At 37.6% G+C, this 27,937-nt stretch overlaps 1 protein-coding gene and 1 long non-coding RNA gene across 3 annotated transcripts; one reads left to right on the plus strand and one right to left on the minus strand.

Annotated features, from left to right (window-relative positions):
- Positions 1 to 11: 11 nt before the first annotated feature.
- Positions 12 to 27,937, plus strand: plpp2b (phospholipid phosphatase 2b). Of its 2 annotated transcripts, XM_038301754.1 has the most exons (7): positions 12 to 307; positions 394 to 458; positions 19,098 to 19,249; positions 19,387 to 19,649; positions 20,913 to 20,970; positions 23,367 to 23,543; positions 24,348 to 27,937. In XM_038301754.1, exons 2-7 carry the CDS (start codon positions 398 to 400, stop codon positions 24,504 to 24,506), a joined length of 870 nt encoding a protein of 289 aa, XP_038157682.1. In that variant the 5' UTR covers positions 12 to 307; positions 394 to 397; the 3' UTR covers positions 24,507 to 27,937. The 2 variants fall into 2 exon arrangements, with proteins under 2 accessions (XP_038157682.1, XP_038157681.1); XM_038301753.1 differs by having other exon boundaries at positions 12 to 458.
- Positions 268 to 773, minus strand: LOC119794278. The gene is made up of 2 exons (XR_005282205.1): positions 744 to 773; positions 268 to 631 (listed from the first exon to the last, which is right to left on the minus strand). It is a non-coding gene; the product is annotated as an uncharacterized LOC119794278 (long non-coding RNA).

Genomic DNA, 27,937 nt, shown 5'->3' on the forward strand with positions numbered 1-27,937 from the left:
GGAGGAGGGACCAGAGGCAGATGGGTGGTGTGTGTGAACACAGACTGCAGGCTGGATGGTTCTCAGTAGGGACTCTAACAGCGCCATGGAATCTGGAGGCTCTCCATTGCTGCCTCGGGTTATTTTTCTCCAGCAGTAATGCGCACTCAGTGGTGCTGGATTTCAGAAAGCCCGCAGACTATCTGCCACCCAGAAACACGAGTTTCAGAAGAATTACGCACATCAGCCGCAAGTCCAGGCAGTGGTGAAAAAGAGGATCACGGAAGAACCAGTTCTGCAGGTTTATTTCAATAGATCGTAACTCAAAGTGAGAGAACACAAATGCACTCGTTTGCTCCACAAAACAAGTAGGTTTTTTTTTTTTAGATATATTTTTCACATGACTAACAAAAGGAAGATGTCGGATTTGATGAAGAAGAGGCTTTACGTGGCTATGGACGTGATCTGCGTTCTTGTTGGTAAGTTATGGAGACAAACTTTCCCAAACTTCTTGTCCTGTCTGGTTTTATCCGAGGTTTTCATTTCATGCTGTCAGCAAATATTCAGCCGCGGGTCAAATCTTCACTTCGACAGCAGATTCTTTCTAATAATCCAGTGAGTTTGGCTTTATTCCACAGAGCAGCTGAAACGCCTGTAATGTAAAAAAAAAATACAAAGAAAGTAGAAAAATGGTTCAAATTAACAATTTTTGTGTGAATCTTGTTAAAGCTTATTGTTAAAGCTGTGTGAAAACTCAGCCATACTTTACAGAGCCGCAGGAACTTCAATGTTTGTTTATGGAAATGTGATATGCATGCGCACGCAGCGCCTATTTCTCATTTTTCTAAATATTTTGTCTGCCAAGAATGGTTTAAAGAATGCTGAACTAATTACTGTTCAGTATTTTTTTTTCTGGCTTCTACTGAAGTTCAGCGCATGACTGTTGATGGGTCAAACTTCAGGCAGAAGTCAATTTAAAGGGACAAGGGATGCAGAGGAACAAGGGTTTCAACCTGAACGGATTAAACTCTGTTATAAAACATGAAGTTAATATGTAATTTAGGACCTGTAGGAGTGAATGATTAGCAATAATTTCTACAAAATAAGAGATGTCTACATATTTTTTTCTTTTTCTAACAACCCTTTCTAAGGCACTCAGTGAAATACTTTGAAAATCAAAATTTCAAGCCAATGGTGTTATTGGAATCCAGGACAAGACCTTCAAAGAATATCAATATTTTGATGGCAAAAATCAATGTTAATGTAAAAACAAGAACAGCAAACTTGCCCGAACATATTAAGAAAAATAACAAAAGTGCTTCTATAATATATTCATGAAAAACACTCAGAGTGAAAGGAACACATTTTTTTATGGTTCACCATAAATTGTAGCAGTATAAGCATTAATGCTAATATAATTGTTAACTAGGCTTAACTAATTGTTAATACTAACACTGTTAGTATTTTTCACAGTTGTTTACATGCACAATGTACATGAACACTTCACATTCAATATAAGATCACATAAAAGCTTTGCTTGGGAGCCATTTCTCTATTCAGGCATCCCCAAATTCGGTCCTCAAGGCCCCCTGTCCTGCAGGTTTTAGAGGTTTCCTTGCTCCAGCACTGTCACAGTCTTGGTTTTCCATTTGTTGTCCTCTGCTGCCCTCTTGTGTCCTCTTTCCCTAGCTGTGTTTTCTGCTCTGCCCTCACCTGTTTTCAATCCCCTTGTTAGCCCTCTCTTTGTCTCTGTCCCCTTTAAAAGCCTCCCTCTTCAGTTCCTGTTTGCTGGATCCTCGTCTAACGTCTGTCTGCCTACCTCGTCTCTCCCTGGTTCCTAGAGTTTGGGTTTCCCCTGATGTCTCCTCGGTTCTGGTTCGTTTGTTATTTTTTGTTGGATTTTTGATTCCTGCCTCAGTTCCTGTGAACCTAATTAAACTCACCTAAATTCACCTCTGCCTACTTGCCTCTGCATTTGGGTCCTCAAACCAACACCAAATCCTGACAAGCACAGCTGATTTTAATTAAAAGCTGATTAACAGGCTTTTAATCTCCTGCAATCATCATAACCAGCTGTGCTGAAGCAGAGAAACCTCTAAAACCTGCAGGACAGGGGGCCTTGTGGACCGAGTTTGGGGATGCCTGCTCTATTTCACCCTTGTCCCATCTGGTTTGTCTAGTTCTTTATTTTTTGTTGCTGTCTGTTGTCTTGAATGTTGTCTATTTCCTCCACTTTTCTTCCATTTGAGTTTACTGAAGTCTCAATTGATGTCTTTTTTCCATAATGTAGATTTCTTCTATTATTCCACCTTTTTTTCTACTTAATTTACAGTAGGTAATATATCATTCAACGGTTCATCTAATTGGTCAAATGCCAAAATAAAATGTACAGCCATGTAGCAGTGTCTTAGCTGAATGGCTGGATATAGATCTTGTGCTTCTAGACCTCACTGAGGGTCGCGGGGGGACTCCATTTGTAAGAGGAATGCAAGTGATCAAAAATAGTAACTTGCCCTATAAAGGGTGAACTGGTAAATACTATGTTTTATAACACATTTCAGTGATATGACAATTGAAAGTGATGTGAATTAATAACACATAGATAAAGAAAGTCAGAAAAGTATAATAAAGTGGGATACTAAAGGCAGGTAAAGGAACTGTGATGTTCCAGTCACCAGTTTAAATAAAAAAAGTCAAACTTGGATTTAAACAAATACATTTTTTAGCTAAATTCTTAGCATCTTCTGGCACTTTTGCAGTCATCTGAGATTATTTCAGATAATCGGAGCATAAGAACTAAAAGCAGCCATTTCTGGTTCTGGCTATGCAGAGTAGTACTGAGCCAGAAGAGACCTGAGTGGTGGAAACACTGACAAAAAGTCTGTAATGTATTTTAAAGCTAAGCCATTCACTGATTCATAGACTAACATACATATTTAAAGTCTATTCTTTAAGATAAAGATATATACAGTTAGAATTTTAGAACTTCAATGATGTGCTCTACTTTCTTGACATTAGTGAGGACACAGGCAGCTGCATTCTGGATTAACTGTAGCCGTCTGGTGAACATTTTATGTAGACCTGTGAAAACCCTGTTACATTAATCAATTAGAACATTTATAAACGCATGGATGAGGATTTTTTTCATAATTCTCGGTAGGAATGAACTAAAGGATACAAAATATTGTTTCCTTCCGAGCCTGAGTTTTCTGAGCCTACATAAGCCAAGAAGGAAATAAATATTCGAGAGAAATATTGTTTTTCTTTTCTATTTGGGTCTGCAAAGACTAAATCTGATTTTTCTAAAGATCATGACAGAGATTGGCAGTCCAGGTCAGAAATCCTGCATGAATTGCTCATTGTTAAGTATAAGTAATATCCGTAATGAGAGATGCATTTGTCTGTATTTCCTCAAGCACTGAAAGAGCATGTTCATAAAGAAGTGGGTTTCTTGGCAGTCTTAAAAAATCTGAAAAAAACTATGAAAAAATTTTTTTGTTTCTGACGTCTGACATCATCTGTGCGTCCTCCGTTCTGTTGCAAATTGAATCTTTTTTTAGTCTGTGTGGTGATGTAGTCAGTGTGCATGACACACAGCTTCCCCTGTCGCCCATCAGATCAAGTCTATTTGTGACAAATGACGGAGCAAAATACAGAGGAGATATATAGAGAGTAAAGCCAGTACATTTTCAAAACTACAAAAGCACTCAGAGATCACAGATGAAGTAGCTCATTTCCTGTGACATTTGTTGCATTTCACGATACGCACCTTCTCTGAAATTTTCAGCAAAATCCATCCATTAATTTTAGTCATTTTGAAAATCAAACAACACTGATGAAAACATAACCTCCTTGGCGGTAATGAAAGATGATCCATGGACAGATTCTACGCACATCAAGTGAGGACTGTTGCACGGCAACGTTTTGCTCTGGATGACGCAGTGGACGTATAAAGTAGTATGTATAAAGCCGGCTTTAGAGATAGATTGAAACATCTGAATATGCAGATATTGAAATATGTGCATTACCTAGATTTGAATAGGAGTCGTTGCAACTTTTGGGCCGTAAGGGGAAAAAAATAAGGATACACTATAGGTACTTGTTTTTAAAAGAAAATTATAAAATAGTTTGCAGATCATCGACTCTCATCTGGGTAAAATAATAACCTGCTTACTTTTCTCTTGTGCACGTCGTTTATATAAATATGCACCCAGATGTGACGTTGGTGTCCACTGAAACCAAAGTGTTTATTTTTCCAAAGGGTTTATTTCAGATTTTTTTAGTGTGGGTCACTGATATTTCATGGTCAGGTTTTATTCTGGTACTGGAGAAGGTTATCAAAGGTTAACCATGTGTTTTCAGAATTGTTAGGGTAACAAAGGTGCTTTTTTTTTTTGTTTAATTTTTTTTTTACACTGTTTGTTTTTTTCTAGCATTTGTATGTCACATTCTGTATGTAAAGCCCATAAAAATGTCAAATTTGAAAGAAGTCTGGAAGAAATTGCTTAAAGTTTAAGCACTATTTGGACCTCTAGTTTTAAAGGATACACAACATCAGAAGCCCAAAGGAATAGCTTATTGTTTTGGCTTTCATCGATTTTATTTGTTTGGCAGCATTGAAAACACTAACCATCATGTGGTCCTGCAGTCACAAAAGGCTGATGCATTCACTGATGTATGGAAAACTCAGCTTCAGTCCTCTAACAAACAACTTGCCACATTTTTGATGGAGGCAGTTGGGTGGCCACTGATTGGCAGCCATGTTTGGTATCAAATTCTAGGCGTCTCTAAGACCTCAGGCTTTTCAAACCTGACTTTAGATTGTTGTTGTTGCTTGGTCATTTCAGTGTATGAGGACAAAATGAACACATCCAGAGTCCGAGTCTCAATATATTTATAGCAGCTTATGCAAATTATATTTCCAAATCGTTTCCGTGTTATCTTATTTGATTATTTACATAAAATTTTGTTTGGTGTGTTAAGTCTGATTAGTTGATCAGAGTTTATGTTGGTCTGCCATCTGCTGCAAAGCTATAGTGGCAGAGAAACCATATAAACCGAAAGAAAAGTAATGTAAAGAAACAATAAAATCATTTTATATTAATTATGCACTCTGTAGTTTTACATTGTATAGCCGACCTGGCTGAAGCTTAGATGATTTGTTTCATAATGCATTTTTACAGCACTGTCTGAACATCAATTTCTCTGAAATGCAATCATCCAAACCCCTAACAACTGATAAACCCACAAAATCTGAACTATCCTGAACTACCCTGAACTATCCTTTGAGAACTACAGGCCCATTTTAGCCAAATGATTTTTAAACTGTCATTAAGTTCATCCCTAACTCCACGTTTCTTTGGCTAGAGACATCCCTTATTTCCACATCCTTAGCTGTTTCAAAGGATTTCCCGATGAAGAGGTTAAGTGGTTCAGACCGCAGACATTTTCAAATCACCAGTCCGGTATCAGGGCCTGGGCTGGGTTCAGACGGCCCGGTTTGGCTCGTTGTATCCCACCCTTTTTTTTTCACTCCCACTTCCCTCTTACCACCCACCTCACCATTCCAAGTAATCACCAGGCCGACCTCAAGCTTATGTGAGGTTGGTGCCGTTGTGTAATAACTGCACTACAAGGCTTGTAATTAGGCTGACCATTAACATAAACAGAAGTCGAGTTTTGAGATGAGCTTGGAGTTTTTTTTTCTTTTCCTGCGATCCATTATAGGACCAGACCTTCAAGATTACCTTCAGTTATGCAGTATTAATGCTGGGTCAACCTTTTTTTTTTTTTTTAAGAAAGTCCAGATTACAGTAGTTTCTTTTCTGCTTTCAGTATCTGCTTTCAGATACCCACGCCCTCCCCTCCCTAGACCAAAATAACAACTAGTGATGACACATCTGGATTAAAAGCGGTCATCTTATTACACAATGAATGGTTTAAGTCGAACGTTGATTTACAATTATTACTGTTAACATCTGTTTCCTTATTTCCCTGTCATGCTATCTGTGGTTCGTTTTGAATTAGTCATTTATACTCCTTTTCATTAGTTGCTCAGTCACCCCCTACCCCCACAGAGCCCATGTCCTGTGTCATTGTGAATGTATACACACAGGGTGTTGGTCCACAACACAGTGAAGATAGGCGAGCTTTAACCCCTCCCTGATCACAGCTTCCTGTAGGTGCGGTGCAACAGGTGAAGGAGTAAGAGAAGTTGTCTCTGCTCTAATTGCTGTGTGACTCAGCCTCTGTGTCCATTCAAAAGTAGAACATTTGGCCTGGAGTTAAGAGCATTGATCAAGATACTCCGGTTGAGTTGAGATCAGTGTACTTTGTTTAACTGTTATGCATAAAATAAAATAAAAATCATTTGAACTCCTCTTCTAATAAAATAAAATACAACCTTCCTTTATTTTTATTTTTTTTTTGATAAATACAGACATACATGTTGGAATAATTTAGCTTCCTTGGAGAGAGTTATAATGTTTGTATTCATGTTGCATGGGCATTGTAGTTGTTTGTAAGGGTTCTGTATTGGAACAGTGTTTCTACATCTCCCAGGAAGCAAAGCCTTCTCATGTGGCTTTGTTGGGAAAACTGATTGTTTTGCGTTCTCAGAGAAAAGGCAGCTAGGATGTCTGCTGGGAATAGTTCTCCTCAGGGGAGCAGCTGTCATGGAAACTGGACCTCTGATAAACAAGCAAGGCTCCTGTGGAAAAAAATAAACTTATGTGTTTGAATACAAGGAAGCATGGGAGGCTCTGGAAAAAAAAAAAAAAAAAAAAAAGATAAATTGGTACAGAAAAACAAAAGGAAGTGGTAAAGCATTTTAACCATGGATGTAAGTTTTAAAGAGCTTTCAATTATTTTTATTATGTATCAGTAGAGGTCAACTGCTGGGATTTCCACACTGCTAACCTAGTTTTTTTTTTCTTTATCCAAGTTTTACTAGAATATTATTTAATAGAGCGTTTTTATCATATTCTGTGATTTTGAGTTATTTTGTTGTAAAATGGATCTGAACACCAAGTTGCATTGCACATTATATACAACCAAATGCAACTAAAGTAAAACAAGCAATGCTAATGTAGTTAAAAAAAAATAAAATAAATTTATATATATCAGAAGCTTATTGTCAGAAACAGAATTGTGGAACATCTCCCGCAGTTTTATTTAATTTTTGGCAAAAAAAAAATTATATCTATACATGTGGATGGGTAGTGTGGTGCGTTTGTAAAGTTCAACTTTATATACAATAATAATTACATATACTACTGTTTTACAATTTATTAGTAAAACATTGACAGTCAGTGGTATTTTCTGAATCTTTTAGAGGAGTGACTCTAAACTCCTGCAGCTCTTTTAGGTTCAGACATGTGTGGCCTACTTCTTTGATCCCCTCCAAAGCCACACTCTTTGATTGCTGGCACAGATTTAGCTGCACACACCGGTCTCCCCACTTCACCCGTAGATCTGTGTCTCTTTCCCTCTGCAGCAAAACACACATAAATGATGGACGGCGCAAAACACAGGGATTAAAAACAAAGAATGGGCCACAGCAGCAGTAGGATTTGGTGTGACTGGTGAGGCTGGGCGTTCCTCCATCAAACTGAAATTCCAGAGACCAACGCTGACAGAGGTTGTAGACTCAGCACATACCTTCCACATGAGTCAGTCCTGCTTGTATGGAGAGAGAGGCAGGGTTTAGTTGTTTTCTGACTTACAAAGATCTGCAAAATCACCTGATGTTTCTTTCAGAATGGATTTCTGTTGGCAGGAAATCACAAACAAGTCAAAAAATAGAAAACCATTTTGCTTCTCTGAGAGTCAAAGAAAAAATAAAACCCACCAAAGAATTTAGAAAGGGCAAATAAGAAGTGATTAAAAAATGAAATTATTAAACAGGAGGAGTAAAAGAGTTACCAACAAAGGGGAACTAAAAGAAATGAGGTTTATGTGAATAAAATAGAAAACAGAAAGAGGAAACTCGTTCAGTGACCTTCATGTGGAAAAGGCAGGAAATGAGAGAGGAAGAAGTTAGAATGAGGGGTGAACGTTCCAGCTGTGACCCTGAAGGAAAGCCTTAGACGAAGCAGGGCAGCCCTCTCATAACATCCCTCTTACACCACACATAACACCAAAAACCCAGAATGTGTTTCCCAAACTAAAGAAACTTGATTACCCAGCATCCGCACGGCCAAGCAGGTGCAGCCACTTATGTCAAAGGAGCATGTGTGAGTTTTTATAAACTGCTGGAGTACCTTTTAAATGAACATGGCAGCTTGACTCAAGGTGTCCTCATTTCTCACCCCCTAAAAGGCAGCAAGGCACTTAAGTCGACACAAGAAGGAGCACAAAGAAGGAGAGGACAGACAAATTAACAGAGAGGATGTAAAGAGCCTTTAGTTTAGCTCATACTGAGATTGTGGTCCTGGATAATTGCACATCTGCCATCTAAATAAAGCAGAACCCAGAGAGACTATTATATTTAAAACAGTAGAGGAGGCAGGAGAATTTTCGGATGAGAGAGGGAGAGTACAGTTGTTATCTGCTCCAAAAACTAATGTCAGTGTTTCAGTTTTTGCTGTAAAGTTGTCCTCGTTTCCCCTATGCCAGGGACAAAACTAACTGCTGCTCCACCAAGATATTGCCGCACACTGCCAGTTACACCAAGGTTCCTGTGTTTTTCTCTGTCACAATGCAACCGTTTTGGGCATTTATTTAATCATATTTAGTTACTTTAACACAATTGTTTCATGTTAGCAAGGAATGACATAAAACAATTGTGTTAAAGTAACTAAATATGATTAAGTAAATGCTAAAAGCAGTAACATCATTTTTTTTTTCAGTTTAGCTGTTTGGAAACATTTCCAGACAAAAAAAAAATGCTTGCAATAGAAATGAATAACCAAAGTAAACAGTTTCCAGACTTTGTTTCACAATCCAAACACTCATAGATGTTATGGACAACTTAAATAATCCACATGTTAGAATTGTGCAACATTTTGCAATGGTCGAAGTAAGTGTTGTGTTCTGTCTCCTTGAACCCTATTCGGTCTCGGCAGATGGATGTTCACACTGAGCTTGGTTCTGCTGGAGGTTTCTTCCTGTTTCAAGGGAGTTTTCCTCTCCACTGTTGCTACAAGCATGCTTGGTGTGATGGATTGAGTCGATTGGTTGTCCTTTGAAAACTTTGAACCAGTCTGACAACAGGTTGGATTATAATGTGGCTTGTGATGACATGTGTTGTGAATTAGTGCTATATGAATTAAATAAATTTAATAGAATTGTTGCTTATTTATTGTATCATTAAAGTGAGAACATTAACTACTAGAAAAGTGCTCTGAGAGTGCAGACCTCTGCCAAGCTGCAAAATTGTTTCCCCATATTATGACTTACACCTATAGCTAAAACTCGCTCATGATCTGGATCATTACAACATTTTTAATTGTTCCTTGGCAGGAGGTGCACCTTTGGAAACTATTTCTTTAAAGTCCTTTCATAAGTTTAGAAATCGGGCGCAGTGTGTTTCTGCAGCCTCTGGTGTTTGTTCTGCTCTTCACCTTCTTCATTCACTCTGCTTTGTTGTTTGATCAGCAGATTTAGACTTCGAGTGAGGCATGGCTCACCCTTCCCGTGTTTTTGTCTTCAGTATAATACTTCTAGACCTTTTTGAGTGATGCTGAACCTGTCAATAGTCACTGCTATGACTTTCTGGTTTAGGAGGAACTGTTTATTCCAACAAATAATGTTAAATAGTCTTTTAAACGATTCCTGCATCCTGGTCATGATAGTGATCATCACCAAAACTCTTTGGTTTGTTCCTTGGACTGAGGAGCACCTTTTGTAAATAATCATTAAAATCTGTTCATAACTTTTCAAGTTATCCTGTACACAGACGGACAGAAAGACAAACACACAAACTTGATTAACAATCTTTTGTAAAATATTTAATATCTGCACTTTCACCGACCTCACATGAGCTTTTGTAGACAAAGGTCTTAAATTCACTTGAGTTGTTTAAAGGCCATGCAGGTGGAGTAATCAGCAGCATCTGGCTATGTAGTTTGCACAGCTGTAAAGTGTAGACATTCACTAGCCACTAATTATGAACAAGAACAACCTGTGTTTTCAAAAAGGAAGCCAAAATCTTTAAAGGCAGCTTCTAAAATCTGAGAAGGTTCTATCCGTCCACATCAAACAGCGTCTCAGTGAAGTGTTTCAGTCTGACTGATCAGCTTTCTGGCCACCATCCAGCTGAGCAGGTGTTCAGAGAGAAGGTTACGCCATGTAATGGATAAAGGCCTCCGCCTTGTGCACCTCCGCGTACTACAGAGAAATTTGGAGTAGCTGTCTCTGTTTGGTCTGACTCAGACAGAGCTGCTCTTTAAGTTGAGGCAGCCCTTTAGAAATGTCCCTCTGGGTTGTGGGATTGTCTCGCGGTGTGATGCAGGCCTATTTTGTGTACCAGTGGGTCTATTTTGGTCTGCGATCTGTGTATGTCTGAATTTCTAGAGACTGGCTTGTTTGTACTCATGCAGATATTATCCACAGGGGCCTAGTGCTCTTGAGACGCGCTACACATACACATTTCAGGGCTTCCCGCACCAGCAGTCCCAGACTCTTAACATCATCTTAGCTCAGCGTTTTTCATTAGAGCCAAACTTGTAATTTATGACTTACAAGCTAAAGTGAGATGTGGAGGTGCTTAATGTACAAACAGGAGATTGAAAACGAATTATTTTTTAACAAGCCTTGGCAGGGTCTTTTAAATCCAGATGTCTTGACTTCACTCAGTCTATAAATGGTTTGGGGGGGACTGGCAAAACTCATGTTTTGCTACAAGGACTTAATACGCATTAGGAAAACTATAACAACCATTAGCATATGACTTATTTGGAAAATATATACTCAAAGGTTATTTAGACCTTTGTGAGGTTGTTCAGTAGAAATAAGGTAGCATATTTCTATAACGACAGGTTTCTTACTTTACAGCATTTTTGTTTATATATGTTTAGTCATGAAGTGATTAATGGATTCTGACTTTTTAGGTTTGAAGTAGGTATACCTTTCGTTGCCTAAAATATCTCCATGGTGCCATTTGACATGCTGTGTTAATTAAATAAAAACGCACTTTTTTTTACATTTGGACCCTGATTTGACATTAACTCCAGTCCGGCGCACTTCCCATTTAAAAGATATAAATATCAAAAATATAACCGTGGATGTTTGGGGGACAGGAATTGGCCTACATGTTATGAATGCTGGCGTACCATAAAGAATAAATTATAAACAGTTTAGTTTGTGTCTTCAAGTCGTTTGCCCATAGGAAGACATTACTTGGATATAACCTAACGGAATATCTTCAGAACGGCTCCAAATGAAAAAAAAACTCATATGGGTGAGGAGAACATGATGTACCGGGTAATAACGTAAAATCAAGGGGGCAATGTAAAAAAAAAAAGTGTTCTTTAAGCAAACATGCTAGCTTTTTACTATTTTTATAGTATTAGAAATTCATGACAATTAAAACTCCAAATCTCTGGTTTGCAAAAACAAAAAGTTTTTTTAATTCCCCCTACCAAACTTAATTTATTGGTGTATATAAACCAAGAGTACAGTTTCCTCAGTTTATTCTAGAACACCTGGTAAAGATGTGGAAAGAGCCCTAAAACACAGTTGCTCATAATGCAACATAATGCTGTATCTTCTTATACCACATAAGGCTTTTTTTTTTTATGCATTTAATTAGGAGAGAAAATATTCCACACTCAGATAAATAGAATAATGGAATTCGGTAGGATTATTTTCATGTATAAAAATATTTACAAACTTGTTTATCAATGATTAAAAAGGAGGAATAATGAGCTTGTCACTCCAAGCCCCTTTTACAACCCAGTCTCATGGGAAAATGTACCCCCACTACGTTGGTCCACACTGCAAAACGTAGTGGAGGTACATTAATGGCCATTTTTTTGTGGTACTGTTACATTTCTTCTGCCTATACGCTTTCTATTGTTTTACGTCCTAGTCACGTGACTTTCAAGATTCCAGCTGGGAGAAGAAAAAAATATATATATGGCCGACATTCGCTCATTTTTTTGTGGAAAGATTAATAACTTGAGTTTGTTTTTGCATTAAAATGAGTTTTGATTACATTTCTAGTGAGAAATGTATAGTTTGTTGCCAGAATATTTACTCAGGGAATGTACATATTCACTTGCTTGTTCGTTTCTTGCAAAGATTTTTCAAGATAATGTGAAACTGTAACATTTTGGTATAAACATGGCTGAGATTTCTCTAACTTTTAGTGGGAAAATCAATAATTTCAATCAGTTTCTGCATTTAAATGGATTTTGATTACATTTATAGCGAGAGGTTTAGGGTTTATTTACATAATATTTACTTAGTGAACATACATAATCACCCGCTTGATAGTTTTTGCTACAGTTTTTCGGATCTCGTCAGGATTATGTGAAATTGCAACGTTTTGGCTGCTACCCATCGCCTAGCATTTAGCTGCCGCCCCGATTCAACATTGAATTCTTTTTGATTTAACTCCATCTGACGGATCAAACCCTCGCCACTGCGTGCGTTGCGTCTGAGGTTGATTTTCAGATCAATGCATTACGTCGTGGCAGCTTCTGGTGTTTTTTCTGTATGAATAAGATTGGACTGAGGCCTACTTATGTTTTCCACTCATGCCTAGAAGATTATATGTGGTCAGGGTCAATATTAAATGGATAATCGGTTCTAAAAAAGGACACAAGTTTTTCCTACCCCCAGGCAAAGTGAGAAGGATTGTTTGAGGTAAAACTCAGCTGAGCTCAATTGAGGTTTTGTTGCCCGATTTCCCATTTTCCCACTCGACAAATGAGAGATTATTCATTGGCAATAAAACCTGCATTTATTTAACTATCTTTCTGTTTACATGTGTTTATCAGAGGTACCGAATTAAGAGAGCACTGCAATTATTCTTGAAAGCTGCCAATTATATCAAAATACTAGAAAAGTAGATCATGTTCGATAACTGTCATAGATCAGTCTTTGGAATATATCTAGTCTTGTCTGATATAAGCCACACGTTTTAAAAGAAAATTAGCAAATTTTCTCTGCAGCTGGGCCTGCTCTTCCAGCTGGAACCAAGCTACAGATGCATGAGCTGCCTTCCAAAAGCATCAGTGAAATTTACATCAAAGTTCCCTCCTGCTGTGCCTGAAACAGGATGTTATTTGAAAGCTACAGACTTGACTGAACGTTGGGACGTGGTTGTTGCAAACACCATTTATTAGTTCCAAGAGGAAAATATGTGAAGTTTATAACCCCACAATTCCACTTCCTAACATGACTGGTATATGTGCAAAACCCTTTTCCAGTTCTCGTTTTGTTGTAGGTGGTCGCTGTCAAACCAGCTGCCGTTTGCAAGAAAAAGAGTGTGGTTAAAAAAAAGGAGCATATGTTTGCTGCTAGAAGTAGATAAAATTTTACGAAATGTGTGCTGTCACATGTAAGTTTCCAGTCAAAATTATGATTTACAAGAGTTTATTTGTTTTGTGGCATCTTTTAGATAAAAGAGTAGAGCTGTGGTTGGGTGGTTATGATGCCTAAACAAGATTAAGGGGTTTTCAAAATAAGATATTTGTTCCAGCTCCAAGTTTGGTTGTTTCCAGATAAAATAATACTTTTGCTAACTTTATTCAGTTTACACATTTAACCCTATGGGCAAAAAACACAACAACTCTTTTTGCTCTGTTTGTTTATATATGTTTATTTGCAGCCATTTGGACTCGCAAAGCGAGTAAATATATAGTTGGCTTGAAGGTAAACTTCGACCATGTTTATCTTAATTTCAAACTAGATCATTTGACTAGGAATTTATTTTTAACAGAATTTTTATCTGTGAACTGTTGTATTTTTAAATGTATAATACATTAGAGATGTATTCTAGGCAATAATCCAATATCATTTTTGTGTAAACCTTGTGTCTAATTGCTAAATTATTTAAAAAGTATTTAAGTCAAATAGTACATTTTTATTTGCAATGTAAAATCCCATTAGTTATCATTACTTAAAAAGCAGGCCAACTGGATGCACCTAAGAAAATAAGTGCACCAAGCTAGGCATTTTAATTTGTGCTAACTAGACTTCAATCTGAAAAACTCACACGGAGAGAAAAGACAATTAGGAGAAATTTATTGATACAATTACTTTGTCTTTGGTGCTTTAGCGTTCAATTTTTATAGATATGCTTGAACAGGACCAAAGAATAGGGCTGTCCCCCTCCCCCCTCCACTGGTGGTGGAGTGGAGATAGAGGAAGTTGGTCAGTCTGTACACTAAGCTTTATGGGGAGATCCAGTGGACTGTGTGAGCTGATACTAGAGCTTCCCTCAGGGACATGGAAGTTGGAAGTCCAGTTGGATAACACAGGTTGAGAGAACCTGTCCATGATGAGGAAGCATGGAGTGACAGTGGAGAGGAAAATCTTCCCGTTGGGAAGTAACCTCTGGCAGAACCAGGCTCAACATGGCGGTCTTCTGCTGGACCGGTTAAGATGAGACAGGGAACGCAGTAAGAATCCAGGAGGAATGATTATGAAGCTTAAACTATGACGGTGGAGGAGGGGCTGGATGTGGGTTGAAACGGGGTCATCTGAATGAAATCACACAGTGCATCCGGAGCAGACGGCGCATATCGGAGGCCTTTTAAGATGAGGTGTGGTTCGAAGCTGATTGGCTGTGTCGCAGGTGGATGAAGGAAAGCAATGAGTTTCTTCAGTTGAACTTCCGCCTAGGCTCCATTTAAACATATGTTTATGTAACTAATATAATTAAATAGTATTTAGTAACTAACTTTATATGTACACATCTGTTGCATGCCCTAAAATATCTATATATATCAAAAACATGTTCCAATCTTCCAAAAATGTTCTGAAGTACAGTTGATCTTTTCCTGAGAAGAGATCACTTGGGACACACTCTTTAAATAACACTTCATAACATATATGTATTAAATAACCATGAGACATGACAGAAATTGTAGGTAATCTGACTCAAACCAGAGAAGTTGCTCAGGGTTAAAGATGGCAGCACTTACCAACCAGGCTGACTTCTAGTTGAAGACGGCCCCAAATCCCAGTTAAAGAAACATTTTATACTCCAGTATGCCATATCATCTCGTTAATACTACATTCATACATGTTTGTAAACGAGTAGACATCCATAGCTTCAGGCTTTTCAAAATATTACACAATGTTATTAGATCGAAGACACCGCTCTCATTCCATTTCCAAATCTTTGCCATGTGCATTATGAAGATGATTTTATATCCTAAAGAGGAACTGTCCTAATCAGATAAACTAATCGGGAAACCATTTGTTTTGACACACAACAGGTAATCTTAGGGTTTAACAGACTCACACGTCACCAATAAAAATTATCCTAAAAACTCTCCCTGAAAAGGTGACGCTTTTACAGTCACCTTTGGTACAGTTGAACATAAACTTCAAAGATCGTCTTTAAAGAAATTCATAGCAGCATATTGTAACATATACAGTACAATACAGTACATACTTGAAATTTATTTCAACCAACCCTGGTAAGGCACAGACTAGCAAGAGTGATTTGTATCCCTTATTAAAACTACTTAAATTAAGCAATAAAAATGTTTAATAGGCATTTCCTCTCTGGAGTGGGTACAGGGGTGTGCATGGGGTGATTCTTTTCAAAAAATTGAAATTTTTTCCACTATACCTTTAATTCACAAATACAAATCCTAATGAGAAAACCTTGCTAACCTGAGCAAGCCTGGGTAGCTTTTGAATTTTACAGTTTACTGATATTCAAAGATTAATCTAAAAACAAAACACAAAGATCTTTTTTCTTCAGCTAATTTTAGCTTTTTCAATTGAGAGCTCAGAGCATTAAAACATCTTATTTTGTACATAAAATCTAGTGGAAATTTGGAAATTTGCAAATAAAATCTTTTGTTAAAATGTTATAGTTTAAGTATAAACCTATAAATTCTCACCTTAGCATTTGAATTGCTTAGCCTCAAAGCTAATCAGACCAGGGAATGTTTTTTGTTTGTTTGTTTCTTTTTAGCATTCTGCATTTGTGTTTAACACTGCCATATTGTAGCCTTATGTTTCCATTATTAGTGGGCAGGCCTTGAACTAGGCGTGAGTATTGGCAATGGTGTTGCTATAAGATAAGTGTCCCGATACTTGGGTCACATTGTGATATTATCACTGCAATATCACTATATGTTGCAATATTTTTCCCAGCTAGCAAATTGAATGTATAGATAAAAAAATCAAGTGCTGTTTTTGTTCATCAAAGGAAATGTGTAATTTAGTTATTTTGGCATCCATTTTTTTGAGGGTTTAGGTCCACTGCCTCAACTACAGATGGGGCACTGCGGCGCATAGCAAATGTGCTCCACTGTGCTTTTTGCTAGTGTGGCAGTGCAGAGGTAGCCCATTTTCCCTCATTATTTTAGGTAAAAAAAAAAAATTTTAAGCTAATACTAGGAACTGAAAGATCAATATTATATTGGACAGCCAATAATCCCGATATAAATAGAATTTATTTTCCCCACACTCCTACTCTAAACCTGCTGTGTTATCTGCTGTTGTCACAATTTTGTTTCAAAACTGGACCTGTTCTGCAGAGATAGCTGTCTTCATAGTTTGGTATTAGGAGAGGTTATTCATTTTTGTTCACAAAACTGATGCCCTGCAGATATTTTCTCTTTTTCAGCCCATTGTTGAAACCTGAAACAATTATTATTCATTAGAATTTCAGATCAGCAGCGTATAATATATTCAGGCTGGCCTATCTGTCATTGACAAGATCACTAGATGCTCCTTTTCTCTGTTGATTCTTGGTTAGATCTGAAATACATAAATTCACTGCAAATAACTGGACGTTGAACAGCCTTTCCCAGAGAAGTGGGTGGTATGGTGCAGCAAAATATAATGAGCAGTAGATAAACCCCAGTTTCATTCCAGCCCTTCTAATGTCCTAAGTTTGCTCAATTGCACTAACAAATGTCTGATTTATCAATGCATATTACCTTAATATTTTTACATGCTGTGACATTCAATGAGCTTTTGGCCACAAGTTGAGGTTGAGATTTCTTCTTCCTTTTATCTTCAGTGGACTGTTTTTCCATCATTAGCAATGGAATTAAACATCCAACCATTCAGCTTTGAGTAATCGTGATACACCTTCCAGTTGTTTATTTTATTTTCAGTCTTTGCTCCTCATGGTCTCTCATCGCTCAGCCTCACTGGAAGCCCTCTGTGAGTTATGCCAGCTGCATACATTTTTATGAAGAATGGAAGGAATACGCTGAACTAGTTTACACAGGAACATAATACCATTGGCAAGTGCACTACCCCAGTTTATCCAGTACTTCTACGCTGCTGTTTTTCTTTCATTTAATATGTCTGGCATTTCCACCGTGTTCCCCAAACCACTTTGGCAGTAGATATTAGGGTGGAGAATTGCATTCCTTTTTAGGGCTATGTCTCTGTTGGTCCTTCTAATGATTCCCACTCTAATCTAATGAAGACTGCAGTTTTTCTGATGAAATACTAAAACCAAATTCCAGAGAGCAAAAGATAGTGTGAATGATTACTGTCTTTGGAGTCAGTGGGATTGAGGCCTTTCATCCACATATTTTTGGGATCCTCCACTCATCATACCACTCCACTACTCGCTTTTGTAGCCTTGAGAGGCGATAGAGCGTTTTGCAGGTGGCATTTATAATTCCCAGCAGCTGTAGCAAATTTTTGTGAAAAGCAGAAAGACGGATAAGGATGTAGGGTAGAGCTGGAAAAAGCTCATGTGTATTTTTTGGGTGGATGTTTCCGAACAACTTAAGGACGTCATGCTTCTCTCAGCTTCCGCTTCCTACTGGGTTTTATTTTTAGGAGGAGCTGAAAGCATTTGGAAATGTTATTTTTACTTGATTATTTCTCTACAGGGTACCCCGCTGCCCTACTGTCTGTAGCAAGGAACGTAATACTCTGTTTATTTTCAACATTCCTTTGTATGGAATTCCACCCTGATATTTCCCAACTAAAAGGTTTCTTAAAGCCTAAAGTCTTGCTAGAGGGAAAAGTTAAATATCCTTTAATGAATATGTTTGTGCTCTGAGAAAATTAACCAATGTGTCTGAAAGAAGTACATGTTTAAAAACTATATGTTTTAATATAGTCAAAACCTAAACAAGTTTAAATACACTCACCATTAGAATTAAGGTTGTTTATTCAATTTTTCTGTAATTATTATTTCATATATTTTTGCCAGCAATTTGATGTTGTTATCCTCCTTCAGTATTGTACCCACTTTATGCAATGCACCAAAATAACTTGCAGCAAAAGGAGAGTATGATGGTGCCGTCTCTACGATTGCCAGGTTGTATGGAATTGTTGGGTTCGAAGGCCTTACCTTGACCTATCTGTAACTTTTTTGTAGTTGTGTCCAAATAGCTTGTTTAGTTCATTTTTGAAATGTCTGAACAAAAATATTTTCAAGGAACTGTTTCTATGCGAGTTGCTGGAAATGTTTCTACATTTCTGTACCTCTAGGGTGCCAGTTTTAAAGCAGGGGTGTTTTTTTATTTCGTTAATAACCCCTGAGTCTATGTAGTTGTTTTATTTTGGGCACTAACATTTGAAATAATCCACCACCTTCAAGTAATCTACAGGTTTGACTACTGGTGCTTATTTGGTTTATCCTGATCACCCTAAGTAATGCTCTTTAATTGGAGGAAAATAATCCAAAAGACAACATCAAAATTCTTTGTTTTAAGGCTTTCACAAAGCTTCTTTAGTGACCCTCCCCAAGTCATAGGATCACTGGCTATAGAAATGTTTTCACTGTGTTTGCTGTAGACCAGGAAACCACCCAAATGAATTAATTCAACCATTTCTGTCAGAGCTATCATACATTTTCTCCACAGTGGAACAATTAGATTACTTTATCAAGGCATTACAAATCTCATAAAGGCCATGTCCACCATGATATGTTATCCTCTGACCTGACCTGTTCATCATTTCATAAACATTTTTATCTAATCCTCTGTTCTCTTGTCTTGTTTTCATTTTAGCATCCCTGCCTTCCATCATTTTGACCATTAGGTTCAAGCCTTATCAACGGGGGATTTATTGTGATGATGAGAGCATCATGTACCCCCTGAAACCAGACACCATCACCCATACCATGATGGCAGTTATCACCATCTGTTTCACTGTTGTCATTGTAAGTTTTTCTCAGATGCTGAGCCAAATTAAGCAGCTATTAAACAACATCCAGTAGAGATAACCCAAATGATTATGGTGTATTAAGAAATTGTAAAACGAAATTTGCTGTAACAAAAAAAAAATGTCTTTCCTCAGATCGCGTCTGGAGAAGCTTATCTGGTCTACAAAAGAATGGTTTACTCAAATTCAAGTTTTAACCAGTATGTAGCAGCGCTCTACAAGGTGGTGGGAACCTTTTTGTTTGGAGCAACTGTCAGCCAATCACTCACGGACATTGCCAAGTTTACAATCGGCCGCCCAAGGCCTAACTTTATGGCCGTTTGTGCTCCGAAGGTCTGCACAGGATACATGTTGGAAATCAACTGCACAGGACACTTACATGAAGTCACAGAGTCAAGGTAGGAGAAGAGATCTCTGAGTGCAACTTTTCATTATTGGAATGAGACCATGCACAATGGTGTTCAGTTATAAATTGCCCAAAAAATGGTTAATACAGCAGCTTTCACATTGTCCTTAAAGTAAAGGATACGAGGTTCATAATTCCCATTTTATCAACAGAAACAGACGTATTGACTCTTTAAATGTTCTCCAGTGTTTCAATTCAATTTATTTATATAGCGCCAATTCATAACACGTCATCTCAAGGCACTTTGCAGAGACAATTTACCCAAATCATACAGTCAAATTGAATCAAAGTTTTCTATCTAAGGAAAACCGGTTTGTTGCATCAACTGATTGACTAGAAGGCAATCCCTCACACCAAGCATGCTTGTAGCGACAGTGGAGAAAAAAAGCAGAGATAAAAAAGGCCAACGTCAAACACCTCCGCAGGCCGCCCCGTCCAGGAAACACACAGGCAGGCCGAGGAGCTCAGAGCCAGCTCCCATGTCAGAGGATGAAAGAGAGAGCACATCTAGCCAGTCATAGTCAGAGAAACAGGACTACACTGAAAAACAGGTGAAACTCCAACATCTATTAAAAAAGGTGTTGATGGTAGCAGCACAGCTGATGTGTCTCTCCAGGATGGTGAGAATGTTAGACTTTAACGTTTTTTTAATACATCTAAGGCCCCCAGATGCACTTTGTTATATTAGAATTGAATTCACAATGTCTACATGTGATAATGAATGCACAAGATAATTGCAAGAAAATTTTATTTATTTATTTGTTTCTATACAGAAAGATATCAATGATAAAATGTGTAAAGATAAAATGAGGTCAGTAATAAAGATCCTCTCTGTATTCCTTCTCTGCACACCTCTCCAGCTACTCTCAGGAGAATCAAAGGAACCTGTATCGGGTTTTTAGGGCAGTGGGTTGCTTTATCTGATCACATTTACACTTAATGACTCTAAAGGAAAGTCACCAACGCACTCAACTCACCCAAATTAGTTTTTTCTCCTCTCCCATTTAAGAAAAAAGGGTTTTGGACTTTATATAACACCAAATCCCAGAGATTGAAAAGCAGTTAGTAACCTAAAGCAATCAAAACAATCATCTTTACCACCCGAATTTACCCAATAAACAGATATGTTCTGATGCTGCTGAGTTTTTTATACATCGTTTGGTGTTGTATCTTTTATATATAGTGCATGTGTGATATTGACACTGTCAGATGAGAGTTGTTGAATAGTTTTTTTCTTGTTTGTTTTTTTTTATAGATTATCGTTTTACTCTGGACACTCCTCCTTTGGAATGTATTGTACGCTCTTCCTGGCAGTAAGTTCGACCTTGAGTTTTTAAAACAATGGAAAAAAATCTGCTTGTCCTTGGATTCAAGATTACAGGCCCCTTAGGTGCTTGTATTTGTGCTTTGTTTTTTTTATTCAAGTGTTGAAATGTAGAAAAATCCACATAGAACTATTAGACACACAATCACAAGGCAAGGGGTCACATTTCCTAAGAACATTCCAGTTTTTTTATTTGAGAAAGCTTTTTTTTGTTGTTGTTTTTTGTATTACTACTGTAAAATAACACAAAGGAAAGTGATTATAGCCAAAGTTACACTACCTTTTGAAACCATGCCGAGATCGTTCCGAATACTGTAACCAAGTTAACTGTTGAGTGTAAATGGCATGCAAAACTGAACCAAACTGTGCCAGGCACAACTGAACCGCGCTAATCTGATACTAGTTCATCAGTAGGGTTCAGTTCTGTGTCTCAGATAACAAAAAGCGAATGAGCAGATCGCGTCATCTCCTTAAAGTCATCCTCCATAATCATGTAATTGCAGAAATTCATAAAAATGCTTGGTTCCCTACAGTGCCACACGATTTCCACTGATGATTCAGCTTAGCAATATGATAAACCTCAATGTCTGTTGTTGTTTCCTGCGTCTGTAAGCCATGATTAGGCTATCATTTGTTGTATCCACTTCCCAAAGGTCGACTCTATCAAGTGAATTCGCCAAAGGCTACCTTCTTCGCCTTACTCTCCGCAAACTACAAAACATCACAATTATAACCAACCTTCCTGAGTGTTACAGGCGCTGCCATGTTAATTTATTTGATTCCCTCTAAAGAGCAATAATACCATAGATCGTCACTAGGAGGCGAGGAACCGTGCTAGCGTGATGTGTAAACAGTCGTAAGCAACCGAACTCAGCACGGATCGGTTTCAGAGGGGTAGTGTAAATGGGGCTTATGTTTAGTTTTTGTGGTCTCTGACTGTTGAATTGGCCATTGGGTGGAGTTTGTGTACACCAATTTCATTACTTTATTACGGAAGCCCCGAAAGGCAAGAGAGATAAAAAAATCTGGAAAAGAAAAGTTTGAAGTTTTATTATTCTTTTTCTTCCCTGGAAGGCAAGAGGCGCAAAAAAATCTTGAAAAGTTTGAAGTCTAATTTTATATTTGGGACATGACCCTTGAAAACCAGGCCTCTCTGACTATGCAGTCAAAGAATACAGCTGACAGTGACTGTTTGTCTTATTACGTCAGTCCCTCTAGTGGCAAAATAAAGTATAACAAGAACAAACAGAAATTTTGCATTTAATTCTCTTTTTCACTTGCCTTAAAGGGCAGAAAACAAAGCAAGGAGAAAAAAAAAACTTCAAACTTTTCTTTTCCAGATTTGTGTCACAAATGTGACTGTCACAAATCAAGACTTTTAACAGACCAACCAAATTGTCACCTGAATAAAAGGTTGTTTTAAGTGCCAGCTTCTTATCAACCTCAACCAATGTCAAAAACAAAACCACAGCAGTCTCTTACTTGTGGACAAACATGCTGCCTGTTTACACACAGCTGTATTGATGCCCTTTAAAGTCATCAGCTAAACCTAAAATGCATTCTACAATAACGTGGAACCTAAAAAAGAAAAGAAGGCTTTTAAAAAATATTTTGTATATAAGAGAAGGTGCTGCTTACGGGTGTGCAGCCATTCTTGACACAGGTGGATTCAGGTTCTGCTCATTTTAAATTAAGTAAACCTGTAGAAATTACAGACAGAACAAAGCTAACCCGTACTTCAGATGTGGGCTGGGTTTTCAAATATCTGTTTCAGTGTGAAGTGTTGCTGTGTTGCAGAGGGATGAAAGTCAGATGCCAGTTATTTCACCTTCTACAGCAGCAGAGAAAAAGCTTTCTATAGCTGCCAGTTTCATATATATTTTGGCTTCTATTCGCCTGCAAAAGAAGCTGATACTTACTGGTTTATTCATCCTTAGTGGATATAAATTATGGTTGTGTTCAACACGTTTTTTTCTCATGCTTGAATGAATTATGCTTGTAAAGTAGGCACACTTTTTTGACTTTGCCTTTTTTTAGTTAGTTAGTTTCATTCTAGTCGAATTTGCAGGTTTGATGTCAAATGCATAATAAGGAAGATGATGACATTTGTTTTCAGTTGTACCTGAATCAAATAGTAATTCATTACAAAGCCTCTGCAGTAAATTCAGCTGTGTTTAAGCTGGATTTGATCTAAATTTTGCAGTATGCCACCCTTGGGAACTTCAGCTGGCCACCCACTGGTTGTTGAGTTTATGTAAATTGATGAAATCTCAGCTAAACAAAATCAATATCCGAGCTTTGTTTTGGTGACATCACTTTCGGGGGTTTTTCAGGTTTGCTAACTGTTCTTTTTTTTTCCCCTCCCCATTTAATCTTCCATTCCAGCTTTACGTGCAGGCCAGACTTGTGGCTAAGTGGGCCAGACTTTTGCGGCCCACTATCCAGTTCTTCCTGGTGGCCTTCGCCGTGTACGTAGGTTACACCCGAGTCTCTGATTACAAGCACCATTGGAGCGACGTGCTGGTGGGGCTGCTGCAAGGAGCTCTGGTGGCCATTCTCAATGTGAGTCTCCTAGACAACGTCTTATTAAGGCAAACACAGTAAAGGTTCAAAAATCCAACCTAAATTTCCCTAAAGGCAGCTAATAATATAACAGAATGTAGCTCAGGGACTTTTCTTAACTTGTGTGGAGTGCTGAGTAATTCCAACCATGCTCACATTTGGACATTTTGTTCCTTTTGAAATAACTTCAACCTCACCTAATGACATCCTTACATTGAAAGTTAATACAGTGGAGAATATGTGATAGGAAAACCAAACACTGTGAGATGTTAAATGGAAATCTTACTGCTAATAATACTCCTTCCAATGCTGAAAATCCCTGATGAAGCATTTTCAAGCTTCATTGAATTTTGACAGTAATTTGGAAGCTGAAAACGTATAAAATACGTGTGTCGTGATTCCCAGCCAATATGTTCTTTGGGTTTGCTTCATTCAAAGGGGCTGTTTTTTTTCATTCCCTGTTATTGCTTCATAAAAATCTGCAGTGGCAGAATGTATACATCTTTGATGAAATGGAACTTTAGTGTGTCTCTCTGGCCTTCGCTGCTGTTTGTGCAAAGAGAGTTCCTGTGAGGCACTGTTTAATAGCCTGTAGGGTTGGCCCTGCTCTCTGTGTGTTCCTCTCAGATATGACTGTAGAAGTGTTGGTGTGTCATCTAGCACCTGTGTACCGACCCTTCCAGATGTAATCACAATTTCCAACCTTGGCTTTTTTTTCACATCCTCTGTTTTTCCCTTCCAGGAAAAAATATATTTCCTAAGTGACCAACAGTCTTACTGATCTTCCCCGTTCTTTCACTGCAGGTTCGCTATGTGTCGGATTTCTTTAAGGAGCGCCATCCACGTTGCCCAAGACCAGATGCAGCCAACAGCGAGGAGCCAGAGAGCAAACCGAGCCTGCAGATTGCAGACGCAGAGCATGGCAACCATTATGGATTCCGCAATGATTCTGACGCCTTGTGAAGAGGTCTGTCAGCTTTCTTGGCTTGTGGCCTGCAGACGCCCAAACCTGTGCAATAGGTTCTGATGCAGGAGCTCCAACTCCATTTGTGCAATCTGCCGCTTTCAGTTCAAGTCTTGATCCCCGTTTTGGAACTGTAACATTTTTATGACTTTATGAGCTCATAAGCTCCTTCTGCTCTTTTTCAACCACTCACTCTTCATCTGCTTCACTGGACTGACTAAAGGGGGGGGTTCTCTACCCCTGTTAATAAAAACACAATGACCTCTGCTTCACTTGTCAGCAAAAAGGGAGTCCTTTGCCTTAGAATTGTAATTAATGAAATAATCATTTTCACAAACCTAAAGTGCAACGTAACAGTATGGATAACACATTGTACCCAACAGATAAAAAGGAACAATATGTGCTTTTTCGCAACCTTGGAAGTGAAAGTCTTTGGTGCTCTTTTTGTTTTTTTGGGGGGGAAGAAGAAAAAAGTTAGTTCATTTGTATTCCACAAGTTTACCATTTTGTAAGGCATATTTTATTTCATCAGTTTAAAGGACTCGAAAAAGCAGATATAACTCCCACATTTTCAGTGTGATTATTTCATATCTTAATTGTTATAAATTTAGCTTATTGAAGTTTGTTTTGATATTCTTAATTTTTTGTAAATGTTTGACTTCTTTGCAGTGACAGAGAGCAGAATATTTTTGTGCACCTTAAACTGCTCACTAGACCAGATAAATGTTGCACAAGGTAAAATGATCGCTGCAAGCTAAATAAAGCTTGCTGGATATTGTGGTGTGTATCTGCTCAACCACTGTACCATGAGACAGGTGGTAATTTGTCTTAACTTTCACAAAACAAATATGAGTAACAGCTTAATAAACTCCTAGACTAGCTGTACCAAGAATAATTTTAAGGATCAAAGTCTATTCACCTGTGCTTATCTGACATGAAACTACAAACCTGACGATCAGACATGCTTTAAGGCATACAGGCTTTGTTTTTTTTTTTTACTCATGTCAAATTATTTAAGTCATTCCATTCATAAAGGGAAACTTGCATGGTTTAAAAAAACACTGGTATGTTTCAAGCTTTTGTTTTCTGCCATATTTAGCATATAGGTTAAAGCTAATGAAAGCCCTAAATGTTGGTCCACTGAAAAATATGTCCACTTACTCTACACTACATGAACTATTTGGTTAGTGTTCCTTTAGCAAGAATCGCTCAATCACTGAGACACAGCATGGAGGTGCTGAGGTGTCTGGTGTCTAATTCTTCCTCATTACAGTCTTGCATGTGTTCTTCAGGTAGGTTTTTACTCGTCAGTTGAGCTTAGTAATAGAATTGTCTTCATAATTTCATCAGAAGAAGTTATTGGTACTTCTAAAATTATTTGAGTACATGCCGAGTCTAATTGAAAATTAATAAAGAGGCATGAGATGCTGTAAAATATCAGATGCAGCAGTCTAGAAATTTCCTTTTTAGCCCAGCTGTGGAGCTTCTGATATCTAGTTGCTATTGTCTTAACACAAGCAATGTGACATTTTAATCCATCAGTCCAATTATATAAATGTCCCCCAAACTTTTTAATAATTACCTTTAGAAGGTTGTGGTCACACCTGCTGCTGATGTACCCTATTTTTTAGCTGTATTTTTTCATCTACTTAATTTTCATATAATATGTTTAGATACAGCAATGAACAGCTTAGATAAGGAGGGCCAGCTTTTAGCAGTAAGTGACCGCCTTATTTTTCGGCTGTATTCCCCATGGCTGTGCAGGTCACAACATGACAAAACAAAACTATGTTGTTTTAAAAGTCTTTTCTTTATTGGTCTTAAGTTGTATATATTTTTTGAAGAGTTTCTGATGCTTCAAGTCATAATGAAAATTAACAGGAACACAAGCTTGAAATATATCACTGTGTAATGTATCTATATAATATGAGGCTGACTTTTTGCATTAAATTACTAAGTAAATTAACAGTTTTTAATTTGTAAAATGATTTTTATTCTTTATTCCCTTAAAAATATGCACGCTTTATTATATATCATTCTTTCTAATAAAAGGTTAGGAATAATGTCCCCTTGTGCTGATTTTCCTCCTTTGGGAAAAAAAATGGACTGCAGAACTAAAATAACTGATGCGGACAGTTTCCAACTTAACACATCACACTGCTACCACTATACTACCAAGACAAGGTTTAAAATTTGACCACCTACTTTATTTCTGTTTAATTGTATTGTTTTATTTTTAAAATAGATAAAGAAGGACAAGACAGCAATGTTAAAAGCTGTTTAATTTATTTTGAAAATGACATTTTTATTCACTTTGTACAAGGTTGGAAAGGCCTGCTTTAATGAAGTTTTTCTGTGCAATCACATCTGCTTGCCACTATGAGCCACAAATACTGTATCTACTAATACTATGAGTCTTTATAAAGGATGCTTGTTTTTGTCTGTATATATGTATGTGTTTCTTTGTGCACCTCTATGTTGGTATGATTTCATATCATCACTTGTGTTTCGACTAATCAGGCTTGTCTGTTGGTTTTTCCGAGCAGATTCAGTTCCTAGTCTGTGGCAGTCACCACAGTTACTCTCATAATGACTGTTGTTGCATTGTAGTAAGAAGTTATTTGCTAAACTTAGCTTTTAATGCTGGTAACACTAATGACCAAATTTTATGGGGCCATGAACCCATCATCTCCTTTATTTTTTTGGTTTTTGTTTGGAAGAGCAGTACTGGATAGAAAATAGATCAGGCAAATCTTTTACTTCAGAGTTATTGCACAGCGGATGGGTAGATGTCCAAAATTCCACTTGGGGTTTCTTTCATGTACTCTAATTGGTCTAAAATCTGAACAGATTCAAATCAAAGTGAATTTATGATCTGGAAAGTTGCCTGCTTAACGGGTATAAATCATTTTAGTGAATCTGTTGATACAGTGTTTGAATCTACAAAATGAGAGAAAATGAATTGCTTTATTCTTAAATAAATTTAGTTGGCAAATTCCACTACCTTTACAACTGGTATCTTGGAAACTGTTGGCTGTGACTTGAGGGATCTGAGTTTAGTGTTCATGTGGAGCATAGGATTGCAGCTGGGCGACTGGATGTTGCTCTGGGATTGTGCTGTGAGATTGGGTGTTCCAAAAAGCTCTAAACATTTAGGAGGTGACAACAGTAACTGGTCGTGGTGTTCAGTTCTGCTTGTTCTAGTTTCTAACATTTAAACAGAAAGACCAATCAAAAACATAGACAGTGATTTTAAACAAACAAAAAGTTTTAACTGTTAAAGTGCCTGTTTTTTATCCTTCTTTAAACCTTCAGTCCTTTAAAACCTCTTTTCAGTTTGTAGCTGTGGTTTATATCTGTGTAGACTATAAATTATATCTGTAGTCTTCCTCCCGGATCCTTTCAAATAAAGATATATTTAACTCTAAAA

The sequence above is a fragment of the Cyprinodon tularosa genome, unplaced genomic scaffold (genome assembly GCF_016077235.1).
Source record: "Cyprinodon tularosa strain WSP-4 unplaced genomic scaffold, ASM1607723v1 ctg473, whole genome shotgun sequence".
In the NCBI taxonomy this organism is placed as follows: domain Eukaryota; kingdom Metazoa; phylum Chordata; class Actinopteri; order Cyprinodontiformes; family Cyprinodontidae; genus Cyprinodon; species Cyprinodon tularosa.